We start from the raw sequence: 22,131 nt of genomic DNA on the forward strand, positions 1-22,131 counted from the left end.
TCAGAAGTGACGAACGCAGAAGCACAGGGGCGAGATCAAAACAAAACAACTGTCACTTATTAGAAGTACAAAACGAGGATTTGTAAAGAAGAATGTCGGAGGATTTCGATATAAGCCAAGAGGAGACTGGTTTTCCTTTGCTAAAGTAAGGAAACTTTGCTTCCTTTGCTCCTGTTAACAAACGTTGGTTTTTACGAGACTCACCGGCGCATGCGCAACGCTGAACTCATCCTCCCGGAGCTGCTTCTGTGTAGGAGTGTTGGCGCAAGCTACATTAAAGTGATTATTACGTTTTGAATCTGGATATTTTTCTTACAAAAACGCATCGATTTGCTACAGAAGGCCTTTGTTCACCCCTCGGAGCCGTGTGAGACACTTTTTTTTTTTTATGGATGGGCGCATTTTAATTAAGTGTTTTTGGACTGATGCATGCAACACCCGCTGAGTGCCATGAAACAGCTTGAAAGATCAAAGACAATTTTTTATATAACTCCGACTGGATTCGTCTGAAGAAGAAAGTCATATACACCTAGGATGGCTTGAGGGTGAGTAATTTATGGGCTAATTTTCATTTTTGGGTGAACTAACCCTTTAAGTCTTAAATTTAGTTGTATCAAATTTAATACATAGGTCTTAAAAGGTATTAAATTGTACAAGAAAGTCTTAATTATGATTTCAAAAGGTCTTAAATTTGGGAACGGAAAGACCAGAATTGCGATATGGCTCAATGTGAAGATGAAACTTCAAAAGGCTATGTTTTCATTAAAGGGGTCATATGATGCTGCTAAAAAGAACATTATACCTTTTGGACGCGGCTAATTAAATGTAATTAAATGTTTATACGGTTTAAGGTTCAAAAAACATTATTTTCCACATGCTGTACATTATTGTTTCTCCTCTATGCCCCGCCTTTCTGAAACGCATCGATTTTTAGAAAGCTCATCATTCTGAAAAGCGAGGTGTGCTCTGATTGGCCAGCTATCCAGTGCGTTGTTATAAAGAATATCTCTTTGGATTTGAGACTTTAGTCTTTGCAACTTTACAGATCTTCTTTATGCACCAAGAGCTTGTAACACTTCAAAGAGAAAGGAAAAATTGAAATCGCATCATATGACCCCTTTAAATAAACATGAGCGCTGCATTTCAGAGTCCGGTGCTGCTGCTGCTGATTCGGTTCAATCGCAATGACTCGCTTATTAACAGTGACTTACTGGCAGTCCTAACTTCACATTTAAAGTATCTTTTCATTTTTTTAAACAATTTCAAACATCAGTTTTGAATGTTTTATGTTTAAAATATCAAAAAAATTATGCATTTGTCACTGCAGTATTCCATGTATTCCAAGTATTCCATGTCCCTCAGAGCTGCATTAACATGTGTAAATACATCTAAATGCCACTTCAGATGCAGCTTCTGTGTTTCCTCTGCATTGCAAAGATGAATTTTGTTGATACTGATTTCATTTGCTTGGTAACAGCCCAAATGCAAGAATTTGACTCAAAAGAAAAAATGGCTTAACGGTAAAAATGCCCATAAAACTTACTGAAAAAGATTAATTTCTATCACTGCTGCAAACTGACCACACAGCATATGAAGAATATCAAAAAATACAGGAGTCAGCTTGTCCACGGTAGTCCTTAAGATATTAGCACAATAACACACTCAGCAAAATATTGTCTCATTATCGTTATCTATAAAATCCTAGAAAATATCGAGATATAATTTTTTTTGTCAATATCACACCCCTAATTTATGTTATTTAATTTGTATAACTATTTATTCATATGTTTAAATTAATATAATAATTAATACTTTTGACTAGTCCATTTTCTTAAAAATGGTTTAAAGGCTGAAATGTAAAGTTTATCATTTATAAAACTTTTTGCTTTTGTGAAAACTTGTATCTGAACTGTAAATGATGCTTTTTACAGTAATTTTACAGTTTAAAATGGTACTATTGACATTGCCCTACCCCGCTCATATGGTATTAATTTTATTTGTGCAGGTCTTAAAAAAGGTCTTAAAAAGTCTTACATTTGAGCTTAAAAATCCTGCAGAAACCCTGTATAAGTAACTTTCTAACTTTTAACATCAACATTCTACTGACTATGAGTAACTTTGAAAGTGCATGTCAGCTTATTCTATGAACCCTAATCTAACACCTACTAATGCTGTACTAATATGCTAATGAGAGTTAGTTGACATGTAGTTGCAACGTTACTTATTATTAAAGTTATTACAACGTCTAAAGTGGACTGTCAAAATAAAGTGTAAAACTGCAGCTTTTTGCAATGTAAATACTGAATCCAAGTGAAATCAGTTCACGTTTAATGCATATTGACACCAATAAAATTCCTGTAAAAATTAAACTTTAAAGGAAAAACAGGCAATTTTAAAATTATTTGGTCACACTATATTTTAAGGTCCAATTATTGCTATTAACAAACCATTAATTATGATTTTTTATTTTTTTGCCTCAATGAACTCCTAATTTGCTGCTTATTAATAGTAAGGTAGGCCTAGTTGTTAAGTTTAGGTATTGGGTAGGATTAGGGATGTAGAATATGGTCATGCAGAATATGTGCTTTACTAAACAGCCAATATGTTAAAAATAGGCATGCTAATAAGCAACTAGTTAATAGTGAGAATTGGTCCCTATGATAAAGTGTTACCAATTATTTTCACACGTCATTGCTAATAGCCTCGTGGGCAGCGCGCTGACATTTAGCACTGTTGCGCTTCGGGCGTCCCGAGTTTGAGTCCTGGCTCCTGGACCTTTCCCGATCCCATCCCCCCTCTCTCTCACTTTGCTTCCTGTCAACTAACTGTCCTATCATAATAAATAAAAAATAAAATGAACATATTACATAAATATTGCACAATCCTGCCTGGGGCAAAGTTTTGATCGTGACTCTTATCATCAACCTCACACCCAATTCCTCAGTGAGTTAGACTTAGGTTATTCTCTCTCAGGACTGAATGGATCTGTGCACATTAGAGAGGCTTGAAACAAACAACACAGAGTAACAATTAACGCATGCAGAGCGTAATAAAATCACCTGCTCCCTTTGGATCCTGCTCGGTTTCAACAGGTTCACATCAATACTTGCCATTTAAAACCAGCTAATAATTATTTGTAATGATGCAAAATGATTCCACAGATTTTCAATTTCTAATTAGAAATGAAAAGCAGCCATTTATGCCTTTATACACTTCAGGCTAATTAAACATGTGGCAGCTGCTCATGATCTCCAGGGTCTGCAGGCGGCGGATCGTAAACACCAGGTCTCTCTCGGCCTTCCTGATCTCAGTGGATAAATGACGGGTGCAGAGGAGAACAAACAAATGAGCTGGAGTGCTTCGCAACAGAGCTGTTTTCTTTTCCTTGTTACTGTGAAAACATCTAATTAATATTTGGTTTTCAGATTATTTCTTCACTTCTCAAATTAAGCAGTGATGCTCAGTAGTTCTGGAGCTCTTTGTTCGATGCTGTAGAGCTACTTTGGGTCACTCAGATTTGAGTGGGTTATGAGCACAGGAAGGCAGGCAATCATACTCAGATTTTCTTGAGGCGTGTTGGTCAGGATGGCTGTGGAGGAGAAGATGAGCGAAGCTCTTGGACTGGAGGCTCTGCGGGGACAGAACGCTGATGCTCTACAGCCTGTTTCCAAAATGGTGCGGGTTTTCATCAGCTCCACACACTCAGGTAAGGCTTGCACTGCTTGTTAAGTCTGCTTGCCTTTGTATGTGGCTTTTTTCTGAAACAAACTTTGCTCTTTATTCCAAAGTCATGGAAAACCTGGAAATAGTAGGGCATTTTGAATTGAATTTAAGAGAGAAAAGAACATTCTTAAAGTCAAGGGCAATTCTGTAGAGTGATTTTATAGTTAAGCTCAGTTCTAAAATTTTTATTTTCACTCTATGGGTACAGTCTCTATAAAATACTACTGAAATGTTTATTCAATAATCACAAATCATGAAAATGCATTAGTTCAAATAAGTGTAGAATATGTAACTTTAATATGCAATGTTTCTATTTTTATTTTGTGGAGGAAGGCATAATTGGTGTCACTTCAATTTGGGGACTGATTCTCACTATTCACTAATATTACAATGTTTGCTGCTGTAAACTCATAATTTGCTGCTTATTAATAGTAAAGTAGCTGTTAAGTTCAGGTATGAGACAGGAATAAAGGATATAAAATATGCTCATGCTGGATAAGGCATTAATATGTGCTTTTTAAGTACTTATAAATAGCCAACATGCTAGTAATATGCATGCTAATAAGCAACTAGTTAAAAGTGAGAATTGGTCCTTAAAATAAAGTTTTACCAAAATTAGTGTTTGTACTGATATCGAAATATTGGAATAGTTCTGATTAATCGAGGTGCTCAGGCATTTTTCTATAATGATGTAAAACCATACAAATGACTGTTGTGTTAGACCAGGGGTCACCAAACTTGGTCCTGGAGGGCCGGTGTCCTGCAGAGTTTAGCTCCAACTTGCCTCAACACACCTGCCTGGAAGTTTCAGGTATACCTAAGACCCTGATTAGCAGGTTCAGGTGTGTTTGATTAGGGTTGGAGCTAAACTCTGCAGGACACCGGCCCTCCAGGACCGAGTCTGGTGACCCCTGTGTTAGACAATCAATTACCTACATAGTGCTCTTGGTTTTGTAATAAGCATATTATTAAATACTAGTGTAATAAGCAAGATAATGTACATGAATAAATATCATGAAAAAAACTCCTTCAGGATCTGACATTAATACATTTCATTTATTTGACAGACATGAAACATGAGAGAAATGCATTCTGGGAGAAGGCCTATGCTGAGCTGCAGGCCCACTGTCAAAGCTTGGGTCTCGTCTTTGAGGTTTGTGCTAAAAATGTATTTCTAGTCTAGTTTAATTCTGATGGGAAACATAAACAACTGTCTATATTATGTTTTTATTTGTTGAACATATGTACTGGCATTGAATTTAGTTAGTTTTTTTCTCACAGGTAGTGGATTTGAGATGCGGAGTGCGTGAGATCTTCACAGCTGATCACTTGACAACTGAACTGTGCATTAAAGAAATTGAGTCCTGCCAGAGAATATCAGCTGGCCCAACTTTCATTGTATGTGTCACCAGCAACCTAATGTTATACAGTTTAGTTGAACGCAATGAACACCTTTTGGTCTGTTTCTCTAAGCATAAGTATAATTGCGTATCTCTGCTTTTCACTGTTTTTCTTCTCAGGCTCTGTTCGGTAATCAGTACGGCCATCGGCCCATCCCACGCCTCATACCAGAGACAGAGTTTGAGTTGCTGATATCAAAACTTCCCAAAGATTCAGAGAGTTTAAAGCTCCTTAACCAATGGTTCTCCAAAGACAGCAACTCAGTCCCGTCCACATATATCCTTCAGCCAATCACAGCTCACTATCCCCATTACAGTGACAGGGGCTCAGAGAGCAGACAGTTGCGTGATAATGATGTCATATCCTGGAATCTGACAGAATCGCGACTGCTGCAGGCTCTCCGCACTGCTGCGCAACAGGCTGAGAGAGACGGGGATATCAGTGTTGACCAAAAGCACAAGTTTTTCAAATCTGGTAAGGGACTGTGAAGCTTTCCATGAATATGGTGCAAAATAAGGCACAATTTTTGGCATTCCAAACCTGTGTGACAATTTTTGGCATTCCAAAGCTGACCCAACTGACTTTCACTGTATAACCAAGTGTGCTGCACACATTCTACAAAGTGAGACCAAAACATTTTGTTCGTCTCTGGGGGCTGGCTGCAGTACAGGCCATAAACACCGCCCTCTCCATCTAAACGAATGGGACGTCAGCAGGGGCGATTCTAGGATTTTTTCAACTGGGGGGCACAAGAGGGGCCACAACTAATACAGAGGGGCCAATCTTATATTGTGTATTTATATGTAGAACTGTAGCTATCTGAATCATTTAAAGTTCAGTAAGCTTTAAAATCAGCAATAAACAGAGATGCCTTATCAATTAATAGTAGCCGAAAGATATGATTTGAATTTTTGACTGACAGACACGTTGAAGGGTGGGGGCACACTGGGGGGCCAATCAGTTTTCAGGGGGGGCAAGTGCCCCCATGGCCCCTCCCCTGTCTACGCCACTGGACGTCAGCCAAACTAAAAAAACAAATTGCACATCAAATACATTTTCCCAAAGAAGTTCTAATGACGCTGATGTATATTCAAATGTTGTTGTTTTTTTTCTCCCTTATAAGTTCGGTTTAGTTAGCTTTTTGTTGCTGTATAAACTGTGTGTGGCACCATGATTGTGTGCCTGTGATTGAGTCTGCAGGAGTTTAGGCCGGACCTTAAAGGGTTAGTTCACCCCAAAATGAAAATTCTGTCATTAATTACTCACCCTCATGTCGTTCCAAACCCGTAAGACCTTCGTTCATCTTCGGAACACAAATTAAGATATTTTTGATGAAATCCGAGAGCTCTCTGACCCTCCATAGTGAGCAACGCAACTGTAATGTTCCCAGACAGAAACGTAGTAAGGATATCGGTAAAACAGTCCATGTGACTTCAGTGGCTCAACTTAAATTTTACGAAGCAAACAAAATAATGACTTTATTCAACAACTCTTCTCCCCCAAATTACTGTCTTCCGCCATTTTGGAGAGTATCACAATGCATATGCGCACTTTACCCTAAGCGTAAACAATACTGATTACGTTGATGACATTCTGGGGTACTCTCCAAAATGGCGGAAGAAAAAAAAGGATTTGTGCATCTAATTATTTAAAAAATGTAACACTACCTTATTAATAGACAGAGTCTTATCATTTTAATGAGTCCTGCCTTGGTTTTTCCTGTTGTTTTTATGATTATCATGCTTTTGTTGTGTGTATTTCATAGTCTTAGAGTATGAGATGGAGCACGGCTTTCTCAAGACTCAAAAGGATGCATCAGCGGTGCTGTTTTTCCGTGAACTGCCTCGACTTAGTAAAAGAAATTACAAGAAAAACTTTGCAAAGTTTCTTCTGGACGTCACAGCCGATGGCTTGCTGGACACCGATTGTTTATATTTTACAAATATTTTTTTTGCATGAATTACCTGTACATGTATTATTATGCACATAACATATGGGGTATTTTGATCAATATTTCATGATATTAATAATCAATGCTTGAAATGATGCACCTGTAGAAATATATGAAGTTTATTTGCAAAAATGGATAACCGTTTTTTTTTTTTTTTAAATCATGTTTTTATTGTGTTTTATTGTGTTAGTTAGCTGTATTTTTTATTTTTATTTTTAACCTAATCAAAATAACCCAACTGCAGTTTGATTGAGATTCATTGAAATGCACAATGAAATTATTTTTGAAAATTGTTAAAAACTGAGTTATCTGTTTTTGCAAATTAACTCTTCATATATTGCATTACATTAAAATTCATTAATCATTTTATGGACCTTGGTGGGAGAGCACTTGATTTCCCAGAATGCTCTTATTTAATCAATAAAAGTTAGACAGATTCATGGTATTGATGTTAGTATGTATTTTTGTATTTTTAATTGTTGTATATATATTTTTCTTTATTTTTTGGAGTTAAATGTTAAAGTATTAACTTAGTAGTATTACATTTCTTTGAATTCAATCAAATTCTATTTCTTTTCATTCAAAAAATGATTAAAATTCCATTTCTTCTGGACGTCACAGCCGATGGCTTGCTGGACACCGAAGCCCGGGAGCTCTTGGCCGACCTGAAGCAGCACATCTGCAACACAAGTCACCTCCAACCGCTCTGCATGGAGCTCAGCAAAGGAGCTATGGACCCGAGCCGCAAAGAACACAAGGAGTACCTGGGAAAACTGTGTGAGCAGGTGACATCCCAAATGAAGGAACTGATCAGCAGGAACGCTCTGCAAACTTCAGGAACTTGTAGCACAGAAGATCCAGGATGGTCTTTGTTGAAACAGGAGATCTTCCATCATGCCGTGTTGAGCGAGGAGAAGTGCTCTGTGTTTAAAGGAAGGGACAGCATTCTGGGAAAGATCTGCATTGACATGTGGGAGTCCTCGAATGTTTGCCACGGACCTTTTCTGGTTCATGGACCTTCAGGGGTTGGTAAAACAGCTCTGCTTTGCAAACTGGCACAAGAAATGCGAGGCGTGGTTGACCATCGAGGAGTTGTGGTGCTGAGGTTGCTGGGAACATCTCCACTCAGCTCGGATCTTGACTCTGTTCTCAGAGGTGTTTGTCTTCAAGTGTGTGGAGCTTTAGGGTTGCAGTTCCCCTATCCACATATTTCCAACACGCATGAAGAGCTAGTCCGGTTTTTCCATTCCATGCTGGAAGACGTGTCAAAACAAGGAGACACACTCCTGCTCATTCTGGACTCATTGGACCAGCTGTTAGAGGCAAACAAACCTCCTCAACTAGACTGGATACCTAAAGTGATCCCTCCCAATGTACAAATTGTACTCTCTATTTCTGATGACTGTGTTGAGAAATGTAAATCTTTGGTTTCAGCAGAACAAAACGTCTTTGGAGTGGAACCTCTCACTGACGATCAAGGGAAAGACATCATTGATGCCTACATGAGCGCAGCTGGACGCAAGCTGACCTCAGAACAGTTGGGCACCGTCTTAAACAACTTCCAGCAAAGCAGAAGCCCTTTGCATCTGAAACTCTTGCTAGACACTGCCAAACAGTGGGCCTCCTACACCTCCATGTCTAATATTCGCATGGGCACCTCTGCACAGGAAGTGATGACACAGTTTGTGGAGACACTTGAGGAGAATCATGGAAAGAAGCTAGTTAGTCATGCTCTGTGCTTCATCTTGTTATCAAGGTAAGTCATAATGTATGTTGATTTTAGGAAGACCCAGTATGTTAACTTTTTGATGGTAGATTATGAGGATGCTTTGGTAATTTAGTATAAGGGCGTCTTTACGCTGCCAAGCTTTGCCACATCCAAATTACATGTAAACATTGACTGTGATCAATAAATACTCAGCTGTGAGCATGTCATAGATTGTTTTCTGTGATTGTAAGTACCAAGGTTGTGCTCATTCAGATCAAATTCATGACTTTTAAATTACAATTCTTTTTCCAGATTTGAATTGAGGTAGTAAACAGGATGCTGAATTGTAATTCAGATTTTAATGAAAAGAAGTAGAATTACAATGAAATTATATGTTAAATTAAATAAATATATATATATATATATATATATATATATATATTAAAACATATATTTGTACTATCTGCCCTAATCAAAATAACCCAACTGCAGTTTGATTGAGATTCATTGAAATGCACAATGAAATTATTTTTGAAAATTGTTAAAAACTGAGTTATCTGTTTTTGCAAATTAACTCTTCATATATTGCATTACATTAAAATTCATTAATCATTTTATGGACCTTGGTGGGAGAGCACTTGATTTCCCAGAATGCTCTTATTTAATCAATAAAAGTTAGACAGATTCATGGTATTGATGTTAGTATGTATTTTTGTATTTTTAATTGTTGTATATATATTTTTCTTTATTTTTTGGAGTTAAATGTTAAAGTATTAACTTAGTAGTATTACATTTCTTTGAATTCAATCAAATTCTATTTCTTTTCATTCAAAAAATGATTAAAATTCCAATTCCAATGCAACATCCCGTGGGTGTAGCCAATTCTATTCAAATTCACATTCAATTGGTAGCTAATTCTCAAGCAGCCTCTGCGCCACATTAAAAGTCCATGCTTTTTTTTTTGTGTATATTTGCCAATTTTGAAAAAGTCCAACTCGTATTGTTGACACTGACAGCTACAGAAGTCTAAGTTACAGAATGTAATTATTTGTCTTTTATATATTCAGAAATGGTCTATCAGAGGCAGAGTTACAGGATGTCTTGTCGTTAGATAATGACGTTCTGGCTGAAATGTATAAGTACTGGCTTCCTCCAAGCCACACACTCCTTCGCTTCCCACGACTTCACTGGTCCCGTCTCCGGCATGACCTCAGAGCTCATCTGATGGAGAGATGGGAGGGTGGTGTTATTCTGCTGGGTTTCACCCACAGGTAAAGGTTTGCTTTCCCACAAGTCAAGCAACATACTAGGAAAAGTCCCAGCACTTCCTATGCCCATTCCAACTCAGCCATTACTTTTCTTAGGCAGTTTGCAGAGCTGGTAAGGAAGAGATATTTATCACGTGATATGAAAGCTGACATGCACAACATCCTCGCTGAATATTTCTCAGGACAGTGGAGTCAGGGGCAGCTCAGGCCCATCCTTCTGCCCTCACTAAGTACACTGCTCAATGCTGACAGAAAGGTATTGTTCAAGGTCACAAAATCAGCATTATGTCAATATATTTTAGATGCTAAGTAACCTATATTTTTACAAAATTTTTGGTGATAAAACATGGTATTTTTTTTCAAGGTACCACCCCAACCCTTGCGGTTCACTGGAGAAGTTGCCAATATACGGAAGCTTAATGAACTGCCCTATCACCTCGCTCATGCGGGAAAATGGGAGGAGCTACGCCAATCAGTGCTCGGTGAGGTTAAGATAGGAATAGTTACATTTAAAAATAACCAAGTCTATTGGATATTCTCTTGAAAGCTGTCTATGTTTTATGTTTTTGCCAACTTAAAAATATACAACATGTATAAACAAATATATAAAAACATGAATGTGCATTTATTCTCACAGGCAGTCTGGACTGGTTGTGTTGTAAAACTCTGCGGTGTGGCGTGAGCTGTGTTATTCGGGACCTGTCACTTTGCACTGACCTCACAGACTGTCCTGAGATACAAATGCTGAAAGAGACATTTCTGCTTCTTAAGCCCTCGTTAGGTTTTAGCGATGGCCGTGTGGGTAAGTATTGACCACTGGGGCTTTCTGTATTCTACCGATAACATTGACTTATTAAAGCAAATGTAAATAAGAATTTGTTTGTAAGGGAATATAAAGAAATGTTTTGGTTTCATGTTTTTATGAAATGGTAATTGGAGTTGTGTGGCTTTTAGTTTATGTCTACTAGCTTAGAGGTCATTTAGAGATCATCTAGTAGGAAATTCAATAAAGGAACTGCATTTCTTAAGCAATTTAATGGGGTCTAGGAAGGTGAGGTGTGCCATTATTACACCCTTTATTTTAGAATGTAGTCACATGTTTATTGGTTGCTTCTACATGATCAATTGCCTAATGGGAAAAAAAAAATCAGTTAGCAAATGGACAAATAAAAGCAATTAATAAATACTTTATTTAAAAAAATATATGGTTTGCTTTATTGATATTTAAATATATTTTTTTATTTATGTATTATTTAAAAATATATCAATGCTTAAATAATTTCTTGCTTTTTAAAATGCATTTATAAATTCTCTGTAAGTAGTATGAGGCTTTACAGATGACATTCAGACATTTTTTCCCCTTTATTTATTGGCAGGAAAACCAGTCACACCAATTCATTGTTCTTTCACTGTCCCTTTAAACATTGCTTACAATTCAAGAAACATCTAAAACAGGGGTGTCAAACTCAGTTCCTGGAGGGCCGCAGCCCTGCAGAGTTTAGTTTCAACCCTGATCCGACACACAAACCAAATTCAATAAAGAAACTGCATTTCTCAAGCAATTTAATGGGGTCTAGGAAGGTGAGGTGTGCCATTATTACACCCTTTATTTTAGAATGTAGTCACATGTTTATTGGTTGCTTCTACATGATCAATTGCCTAATGGGAAAAAAAATCAGTTAGCAAATGGATAAATAAAAGCAATTAATAAATACTTCATTTTTAAAAAATGGTTTGCTTTATTGATATTTAAATATATTTTATGGTTAAATATGTGAAAATATATATAAATGCACAAAAGATATTTGTAATTTATGTATTATTTAAAAATGTATCAATGCTTAAGTAATTTCTTGCTTTTTAAAATGCATTTATAAATTCTCTGTAAGTAGTATGAGGCTTTACAGATGACATTCAGATGACATTTTTTCCCCTTATTTACACAAACCATGTAGTTTTCAAATAAGCCTGAAAGACGTGATTAGCTGGATCAGGTGTGTTTAATTAGGGTTGGAGCTAAACTCTGCAGGGCTCAGGCCCTCCAGGAACTGAGTTTGACACCCATGATCTAAAATCTGTCATGATATAACTCATCTTTCAGTATATATCTCACTCTTCTATAAGATCCCTCACTTTTGGTCACGGAGATCTTCTCCAGGCTGCAGTGCCTTGCTGATCTCTACCCCTCCATGATTGGTCAGCTGTGTTCTCAGTGCGTGGACTGGTTTGGTTCCTGTACTGACCCAGTGCTTGTGCCCAAAAGCAGCTTCTTTCAGGCCCCTGGGGGCCCACTGAAGAGCACCCTCACGGGGTTCACTAGAGGTGACATAAAGGAGCTTAATATTGGTTTTGTTAAAGATTTTAGAGTAAAAATATCTTACCACACATTCTGTTGCTAATCTGCTACATGTGGCTTCATATCATTGGGTGTTTTCTTGACTTTTGAAGGGGTAAAAGCTGTCGTGTTGTGCTCAAAGAGAGAGCTGCTGGTAGCAGGTTCAGAGGAAGGACTGATCATAGTCTGGAGTCTAAACCATCTCCAGACTCTTCACAATCTTTCTGGACACACTGGTAGGTTCTTAACAGTGTAGAAGGCAAGGGTGTAGTGTGTCACTGCCTTGATTCAGAAAATTCAAATTTAAGAGAGTGTAAAGGTCTTTGCACACTGAGTCCAAAATTCTTGTCCGAAATTTTCGCACGTTAAAAAATAAATACAACCTCACATTGTGTCAATCATGTTTACACACTGCCTCCGAAAGTTTTGTTCGTCATAAAAAAATTCGGATCAGGTTCAATTTTCTGCGTTTTCGCATCCGTAGCAAGCATTTTGATTGGAAAGGATGACGAATATGAAAAAAAAAAAAAAAACGCATACAGGATGACGAATATGAAAAAAAAAATACAAAAATGCATGCCAAAATTTTGGACTCAGTGTGCAAGGACCTTAACAGTCGAGTTCTGGTAGTAAAAACTCAAAATTTATTTTCTCCATAGTGAAATCGATTTTAAACAATAACTGATATACCTTTAAAGGTATAGTTCACCCAAAAATTACTCTATGATTTGCTTACCCCCAAACCATCCTAGATGTATATGACTTTCTTCTTTCAGACAAATACAATCAGAGTTATTTAAAAAAATGTCCTGGCTCTTCCAAACTTTATAATGGCAGTGAATGGGTGTTAAGACTTTAAAGTCCAATAAAGTGCATCCATCCATCATAAAGTGCTCCCCATTGCTCTGGGGGTTAATATAGTCCTTCTGAAACGAATCGATGCAATTGTGTAAGAAAAATCTCCATATTTAAAACTTTATCAACTGTCATCTCTAGCTAGTGCTAACTGTTATACGTGCGTTACGAGAGAGTGGTGTTCCAGCGGATGATGTAGGCGTAGCGTAAGCTCCAGTGAAAATAGTCTCATGTTAACCAACTTTTGTTTACAGCAAAAGGAAAACCAGTCTCCTCCTGGCTTATATTGAAATCCTCCGACATTTTTCTTTTACAAATCTTCGTTTTGTACTTCTAATTCCTGACCCAGTGTTTTGTTTTGCTCTCTCCACTGCACATCCGCGTTTGTCACTTCCACATTCATCACCGAATTCGCCTACATCTTACGTCATCCGCTGGAACGGTCCTCTCTCATGAACGCGCCTGCGACAGAAGATAGAACAGCACAAAATAGCCCTGGTGTAGGATGAGCCAAACAGTCCCCAATGAGACAGTAATGCCATGCTTCCTTAGGAGTGCACACTTCAGTTCCCCCATAGTTCCTCAAAGAACGTTGCTATGCAGCAAAAAAGCAATCTGCCGGGTGAGGTGTGCAGTTATATGGCGTTTCACATTATATTGTAGATTTCAGCATGAATTATAGCACACTCTATTGATCAATTAGAATTCAGGACCGGTACTATCCCTTTTATAAGGAAATGAATAGTTTAACAAACAAAGAAATAAGGGACATAGCTAACTTAATTATAGAAATGTTTTCTATATTTCCCCCAGTTTTCAAGCTGTTTCTATGTGCCTATTAGAAACTACCCGAAAAATGCTTTAGGGTGAACACCATTTTATATATGAAAATATAAACACTAAAACATTTTGTTTCTCTCTGTGTAGCGGGGGTGCTGTCCCTGAAGCTGATGGACAAAACCAATCACTGTCTGTCTACTGGACTCGATGGCACACTAAGAAAATGGTGTCTGATAAGTGGACAACAGATTTTCTGTATCACTGATGCAGTGTCTGTCCAAACACACACTCCTACACACGTTCACATGATTGAAGAAAGGAAGATTATCATAACCAACCCAAGCAGCCTAGTATGAAAAATTACAATTTTACTTTTTTTTATTAAATGAACGGTTCATGTTCAAATGAAAATTGACATTATTTTTTACTATTTTTACGTTTCTCTTACTATACCAAACCAGGGGCCAGTTGTGTAAACTTAGCCATTATGTTGAGGCTGTGTCTTAAAGGGGTAATCGGATGCACATTTTTCACAAGTTGATATAATTCTTTAGAGTCTTATTGAAAAGTATATAACATGCTTTGGTTAAAATTTCTCAGTGGTAGTGTAAAAAACACCCTTTTACCTTGCTAAAATCAGCTCTTTTCACAGCAATCTGTTCTGTTGCATGTCGCTTTAAATGCTAATGAGCTCTGCTCGCCCCGCCCCTCTCTTCTGTGGGGTGATGAGCAGTACTGTTTACTTTAGCCGCATTTAACCGCAAAACTTGCTAACTAGCACATTATTTGGAAAGGCGATTTGCAAAGATTCATTAAAAAAAACCCTTAAACTCACTTCTTCTGTAGGTGAGGCTGGATCACGAATGATTCGAGCGAACATAGGCAGATCGGGGGCACATTCCCTTCAAAAGCGAAAGTAATCCACTGCATCTTCAGCGGGTATTATTTTTAGGGATTAAATAAAAACCACTGGGTGGATTTTTATCATTATAGGGTGGCTGTGTACACACACTGCCAACACACATTTATGGTCAAACAACATTTAAAATTGAATTTTGCATCCGATGACGCCTTTAAGAACTAATCTGACCAACTAGCAGTTAGCCAAGGAGTCTTATTTTTCAGATTCAAATGAGTCCAATCTATATTTTAAATCGACTTAAAGTTATGACCGGTCTTAAAATTAATTAAATAAATAAATAACGTGTAAGACTATGCTACTGTAAGCATTTTATGCAACTGGCCCCAGTCATTATTTGTGTAATGATAATAAAACTTGAGAAATTTTAAAGAGTCTTCATGCAGATCTAGCCTTACAAATATATAACAACAAGAACAGAAAGACCAAAAAATGTAATTAACAAATTTATAATGACAGAATTTTATTTTTGTGTTCGTTTAATTATAACTGTGTAGAATGCTGTTAGTTTATATTTTCTCTACCATCCTTTCCCGTGTAGGTTAAAGCTTGGCACTTGGACACTGCAGAGCCCCTGTATGAGCTGCCAGCAGGCGTTTGTTCTGTTCTTGGTGTTGTTGGAGATGCAGTAGCATGCATGTGCAGTGAGGGGGCGCTCTGTTTTTATGACATATCCACTGGCATGAAACATTCCCAGACCCCCCTACCCTACCCTGCTGGACACCACAATATCACCTGCTCTCTGACACTCACCAAATACTCCAAGATACTCCTTGCTTTTGGGGAAGGCCGTCTCCATTCGGTATGTATCTTGTTTCAGTAAAGACCAAGCAAAATGTCACATTTCAGCTTTATTGGAAGGTTTTGTGTGTGTGCAGGTATGGAGCCATGGTATTGAGTCTGTGGTTGATCTTCCCTCTCCAGCTTTGTTCCTCAGAACATCTGAGGATGAAAAATTGCTGTTTGCAGGTGCTTTTATACATGTCATTGTCTGGTTATCTTTGAGCTGACAGCAGGCGTTTGTTCTGTTCTTGGTGTTGTTGGAGATGCAGTAGCATGCATATGCAGTGAGGGGGCGCTCTGTTTTTATGACATATCCACTGGCATGAAACATTCCCAGACCCCCCTACCCTACCCTGCTGGACACCACAATATCACCTGCTCTCTGACACTCACCAAATACTCCAAGATACTCCTTGCTTTTGGGGAAGGCCGTCTCCATTCGGTATGTATCTTGTTTCAGTAAAGACCAAGCAAAATGTCACATTTCAGCTTTATTGGAAGGTTTTGTGTGTGTGCAGGTATGGAGCCATGGTATTGAGTCTGTGGTTGATCTTCCCTCTCCAGCTTTGTTCCTCAGAACATCCGAGGATGAAAAATTGCTGTTTGCAGGTGCTTTTATACATGTCATTGTCTGGTTATCTTTACTCATTTATTAATTGCTCTTAAAGTGTGCATCACTAAGGTCAATTCGTTATTTTATTAGCTGACCATTACCATTCGATTGGTTGAGCCAGAATGTTGGGCTGCTTACAAAAACAATATTTAAACCAAGACCAAGTTTACACTTTTCAGAAAATCAAGATACGAATGGCTTACCTCAAAAATATCAGTCATCACCTTTAATAACATGAATTAAATAGCACTTTCCATGAAAAGGGTGCAGAATAAGGCTTGCAATTCTAAAAAAAAAAAAGGGACATTTATTTAACAATGTGAAGTACTTCATCTTTAGATTTGTTGTTTGTCCACTGGATCAAACTAAATATTATATTATCTGTTTTATATTATATTAGCATATTTTTGAATAATTAAAATAAAATTCAATACATATTATTATGAAATGACTGATCGATAAAAAATCGATAATGGAATTTTCATTTTTGAAATAATTGATATAACTATGTCTTTTTTGTAATACTCTTTTTCTCTTTAGTCCTTTCATGTATTGGTAAAGCTTAAATATTATAATGGTTTTATTCTATATTATCATATATTTGAATAATTACATAAAATTCAATCAATATTATAATAAAATGACTGAATGGGTAACAGGGTTGCAGATTTAGCCTAATAGAAGCTATCACTCATCTATCTAGTTTGGGGGCCAAGTTCTGGTATTTTTGGTGTCTAGTCGAGACAAGACCAAATTTTGGTATTTAGTTCCCCATAACTAAATGTTTGTTTAATAATATTTCTTACAAAAATTTAAGGTGAGAGGATTGAATAGCTAAGTTTTAATGATTGTAGAATCAGAGCCCACATTAGTGAAAAGACTAAATACTACTTTTTTTGTTCATCTATTATAAGAATTATAATACGTTTGCAAACTTGCTAGATTGTGATTATTTTCTGTTCAGTAAGATTTTATCTAGAACACAACTTAGGCCATGTCCACACGTACACGGGTATTTTTATAAATGGAGTTTTTCCTTCTTCCGTTTTTAAAGAAAATCTCCGTCCACATGAAAAGGCAAAAGCATGCTATGAAGCACTGTCAAGAGCATGCCAAGCCAACAGGTGGCGATATAATCTCAACCGTAAAGCCATGTTGGCCAATCAGAAGCCTGAAAATTCGGTTTCAGTGGCCTGGTGCTGCATTTGTGTAAGGCCCTGTCCACACGAACACAGGTATTTTCAAAACTGCAGCTTTTTCTATGCGGTTTGGCCGTTCATCCACACGCAAACGCAGCACCAGGTTTATAAAAATACCCGTGTACGTGTGGACATGGCCTTAAACTCCTTATGAACAGTGCCATTAAACCCATTTGCTTGAAATCCATTTTTTTAAACCACTTTTTTTCTTGTTGAAGGATGTGACAGAACATTGTGCGTGTTCCTTGTGACGCTGACTTCAATGCAGAAGGTTCTGGATCTTCACCATGACGCGTCAGTCTTATGTGCCGTTTCAAGCAGTGAAGGCAGCGAAATCATCACAAGTGCCCAGGATCGGATTATAAGGGTCAGTTTAATTCCTTTCTTCCCATACATTTTTATCTCACTGCTATTGTCTCAACCGAAAGTTGATCTTGTTGCGCTCTTTAAGGTGTGGAGCGTAACCACAGGAGCCCTGCTGGACTGGATCGGTGTGATGGATTCTGCTGTGGCCTCTTTGGCTGTCCATCAGCGCACTATTATCTCTGCTTCCGTTATTGCCAACCAGCTCAAAGTATGGCAGCTGGATTACAACACCAAGCACAGGAGCAAAACTTTCATCCCAGCATACTGCCCCCTAGTGGCCCTGTCAAAAGACGGTGACACTGTATTCTATGTGAAAGAAGGAGATGAAACAGAGATTTTCACCTGGAGCTGCTCGGAAGGTGAAACATGTAATAACAGGATATTGGTTTTCATTTTTGTATTTATGTGCGAGACATATTTAAAGTAATTCAAAACAAATCTGCAAAAGTTCTCAAGCCAAAAGTGTTTGTGTGTTTCACAGGTCTACGGTCCGACAGTATGGACGTGTCCTCCGAAGTGTGCTGTATGGAATTAGCCCAGCAGAAACGCTTACTCTTCTGTGGATTGAGGACTGGTACCATCCTTATTTATCCACTAGACTTGGCCCCAGAAACCCTGTGCCTGCCACCTCCAGAAAACCTGCCGACAGTACGCAGCATGGCCATCAGCCCGCGGGAGGACAGAATGGCCGTGGCGTATGAGGATGCGGTTTGTATCTTTGAGATTACATCGAGAGACAGTTTCCCCTGTGTGGACGGCCCACTTGAGAGGTACTCCCTTTGCTTGCTGCACTCCCCAATCTCCACCATGGCTCTGCTGTACGACTCCAGGCTGCTCTATGGGACCTTTGGTGGCGAAGTGGTGATCTACGACTTTAAGAGCGCCACGTCAGCCGAGCTGGATCATCACGGTGCAGCCATAACCTGCATCACCATGAGCAACTGGGATGCGCAAGCGCTGATTGGCTCTCAAGACTGTGTTCAGAAGTTGTGGAATCTGAGTCCCGTCTTGCTGAATCACACCATGGAGTACAAGGTAAGGGGTTGCAGGTTGCCAAAATTTATTGAGCTTTTTAAATTAAACTAAAAGAGTTTGTTGTTGTTGAGCCAGTTTTTAAGATAACAATATTTGAGCATAAAACTACCATCATCCCGAATGGTATGTAAAATAGTCTATTAAATTATTTTTGATCTATAAGTTGTCTGCAGTGTTGGGGGTAAAGCATTACAAGTAACACCAGTTACGTAATCAGATTACTTTTTACCAGTAAAGTAACACATGTCTTTTTAATTTAGAAGGAAATATCCGAGTTACTTTTTCAAATAAGTAATGCCAGTTACTTTGTTTACCGTCTTTACTGACAGCTCTTGTGTTGCCATGTTGAGAGAAATCGGGAGTAAGTGCTGAGGCGTTGTGTGTGCTGTGTGAACATGATGTTACTGTAGTTCTAGACTAAATATGAACATGTATTTACTCATCTCACCTGCACAAAAACAGATTCAGTATTCCACAAAATGAATAAAAGCAGTGAAATGCAAACTCAGAATATTATACAAACTTGCAATAATTAAATATGTTAAATAAGAAAAATATAATTTTTTATGTATATAATTCAATTTTATGAACCAGCCTTTGCTACTGACCTTCAATGATCCAATTCAACCATACTAAGCAAAAATGACACATTTATTGTGTACATTTTTGTTATTGCTGAATAGTGTTGAACTTTCGTCTCCTGCGTCATATTCTTCTTGCAATTTGTTTGAGCTGCGCCCTCTACTGTACAGACATTAATTTACATTTCCTTCAGCCTGAGATGTATTCATTTCATTTTTGTTGTGAAAGGGCTTTTGCATTTGTAAAAGAAGAACTTTTTTATATTAAAAACAAACAAGCAAGCCCTGCTCAGATTTAAAAAATAGATAGATAGATATAATTAACAGTGAAGACTAATTAATTTACACAATGTATGCAGCGTTTCTGATTTATTGTAGTTTTTGTCCTATTGCTTGCAATTAGTTTCTTATCGTTATTTCATCACTGACTGTTTATTTATCTTCAGTGAGCTTGAGGTTGGTTTTTTTTGTCTCTTTTTAGGCTTGTATTAGTTTGATATTGACATTGGTGACAAGGGTTATGAAAATTCTGGTATCAAAGATTTTAATATCATAAAAACCTTTTTAAAAGAAAAAAATAACTATATCGTGATATATATATTGGATCCGGACTTCGTCTTGAAGTGGAAGCTGTCCAATATTCGTCCTGTCTTCCATTCATATTAATCAAACAACAGTGAGAGAAATTCTCTCATTTCTCTTGACTAAATCAAATTTGTAACTTTAATACTAAGAAAAAAAAAATATATTTTTTTTTTTTACTTGTGCTATTTTTACTTGAAAACAAGTCAACAAGAACTAATTAACTCAACTTATTTTTCGGTGTGCTCTGCATTTAGAGCAAGCCTATGATGACATAATGTTGCCAACAAACAACCGCTGTGTGAGATTAATAAGGCATGTGTTGTCTTGTTCCATTCTTAAGGGTTTTTATTTTGAAGGCGTCCTCTGTGCTGTCTTCTCAATAAATGATAAATACATCTTCACTGGATCCCTGGACAAAACCATCAAGGTCTGGGATGTCTCTAGTGGTGAGGATTGTTCACTGTTGCGCATGATACCTATGTGTTTATGACTAATCAGTCTGTGGAAGATTTACTACTAATAATTTTCTAATAATGTCATTCATGTCTGATTCAGTTGCTTGACTTCAATTTCTTTACAGGTAGTTTGCTGTACATCCAGTTTGTCTACTCTCCAGTCATAAAGATGATGCCACACAAGGATGGATTTGTTGCCATGTCCCGGCATGGCTCTTTCATCAAGGAAGGCTTTCGCTGTCCAGACACCCTTAAACCTGGATACAACCCCCTCCGTAACTTCAGAGCACATTACCGAGTCACCTCTCGGGAGAAAAACCTGAACGCTCCGCACACCGTGATCAACGAGCTCCCAGATTACAACCCTGCTCAGTTCAATTTCATCAGCATCGGTTTGATTAAAAGCAAACCATCCAACACATGTGCTCTCCTTTAAATACCTTCTAGGTTCTAAACCTCTTACGATTCAGCAGCCCACCTGTGTATAGAATTAGGCTTTACACTAGGATATCATCTGTTTTATTACATATTTGTAATTACATAATAATTACATAATAATAACTTTGTAATTACATAAAAATATATTTTTAAGAATAATCAAACAATTTACTATTTAGTCATTTTATAGTAATTTAATCAATATTGCAAGTGTTAAAAGTAAAAGACAGCATGTTGTAAAATATATTTTAATAACAAAACAGATATGTAAACAGGCACAAGCACAGGAAAATATAGTTTTTTTATGTTAGCACTGAATTTAATCACAGCTTTTGGCTTAATAACTCACAGTATAATATAGAATAATAATCACATTATTTGCTTCTAATTTCTAACATGTTATAACTTGGTATTTCAAGTGCAATGCATCATTGAATTCCAAAGCCTGCACTTGGTGAAAGGTAAGCGTATAAAACGAGTCAAGACTTTCTGTTGCAGCAAAGGTTTTTGCTCCTGTTACGTTTCCTCTTCTGTTGAACACTTCGGATTTGACGGAGCTGTACTGAAGCCAGTGACATCATGCATATCTAAAGACCAGACAGATCGTTTATCAGCCTCAATGCAAAGAGATTTACTTTTGTCTTTTTTGTTTAGACTTTTTGCATATGAGTTTCATGTGTCCTACATATCAGGGATCAGCGATAATATTTCTAGTGGCTCAGTATGGGTTTTACTGTGGTCTATGTACTTTGGGTGGCTGTTCATGTCTAATTAATTGTAATGAGTTTAAGAGAATCTTGTACTGAATGAAGAGATCACTTTGTACCATAAAAGCAAATGAGAGTTGTTAAAAATGTAACATTTACATACAGTGGGATCCAAAAGACAGCTAGTGAAAATAGTTCTATTTTGCATTTAAAATTTTTTCCACTAAAAATAATAATTGAGTAGAAACCTTTACATACATTTGCTGTATGTACTCGACATTAGGGGCAAAACCTGATGATCCATGTTATCCTAAATTTGAGAATGTTCTGTGAAGCATTAATATGAGCATAAATCTAACCTTTTGTACCGGGAAGTTTGCATGCTCATTGACTTTTATTTTAAATATATATATATATATATATATATAT

General features: G+C 37.4%; 1 protein-coding gene across 1 annotated transcript; it reads left to right on the top strand.

Moving 5' to 3' along the window:
* The first annotated feature begins 3,585 nt into the window (after nucleotides 1-3,585).
* LOC107730478 (NACHT domain- and WD repeat-containing protein 1-like) lies at nucleotides 3,586-21,024 on the top strand. Its single transcript, XM_016541321.1, has 20 exons — nucleotides 3,586-3,706; nucleotides 4,791-4,876; nucleotides 5,005-5,121; nucleotides 5,244-5,598; nucleotides 6,890-7,051; nucleotides 7,721-8,831; nucleotides 9,851-10,054; nucleotides 10,148-10,307; nucleotides 10,416-10,533; nucleotides 10,689-10,853; nucleotides 12,176-12,373; nucleotides 12,500-12,622; nucleotides 14,169-14,371; nucleotides 15,482-15,742; nucleotides 15,819-15,909; nucleotides 17,754-17,902; nucleotides 17,987-18,269; nucleotides 18,383-18,936; nucleotides 20,443-20,548; nucleotides 20,683-21,024. The coding sequence occupies exons 1-20, from the start codon at nucleotides 3,586-3,588 to the stop codon at nucleotides 20,991-20,993; spliced, it is 4,878 nt and encodes a 1,625-aa protein (XP_016396807.1). The 3' UTR covers nucleotides 20,994-21,024.
* The last annotated feature ends 1,107 nt before the right edge of the window (nucleotides 21,025-22,131 follow it).

The sequence above is a fragment of the Sinocyclocheilus rhinocerous genome, unplaced genomic scaffold (assembly GCF_001515625.1).
Source record: "Sinocyclocheilus rhinocerous isolate Xijiao unplaced genomic scaffold, SAMN03320098_v1.1 scaffold2323, whole genome shotgun sequence".
Taxonomy (NCBI): Eukaryota; Metazoa; Chordata; class Actinopteri; order Cypriniformes; family Cyprinidae; genus Sinocyclocheilus; species Sinocyclocheilus rhinocerous.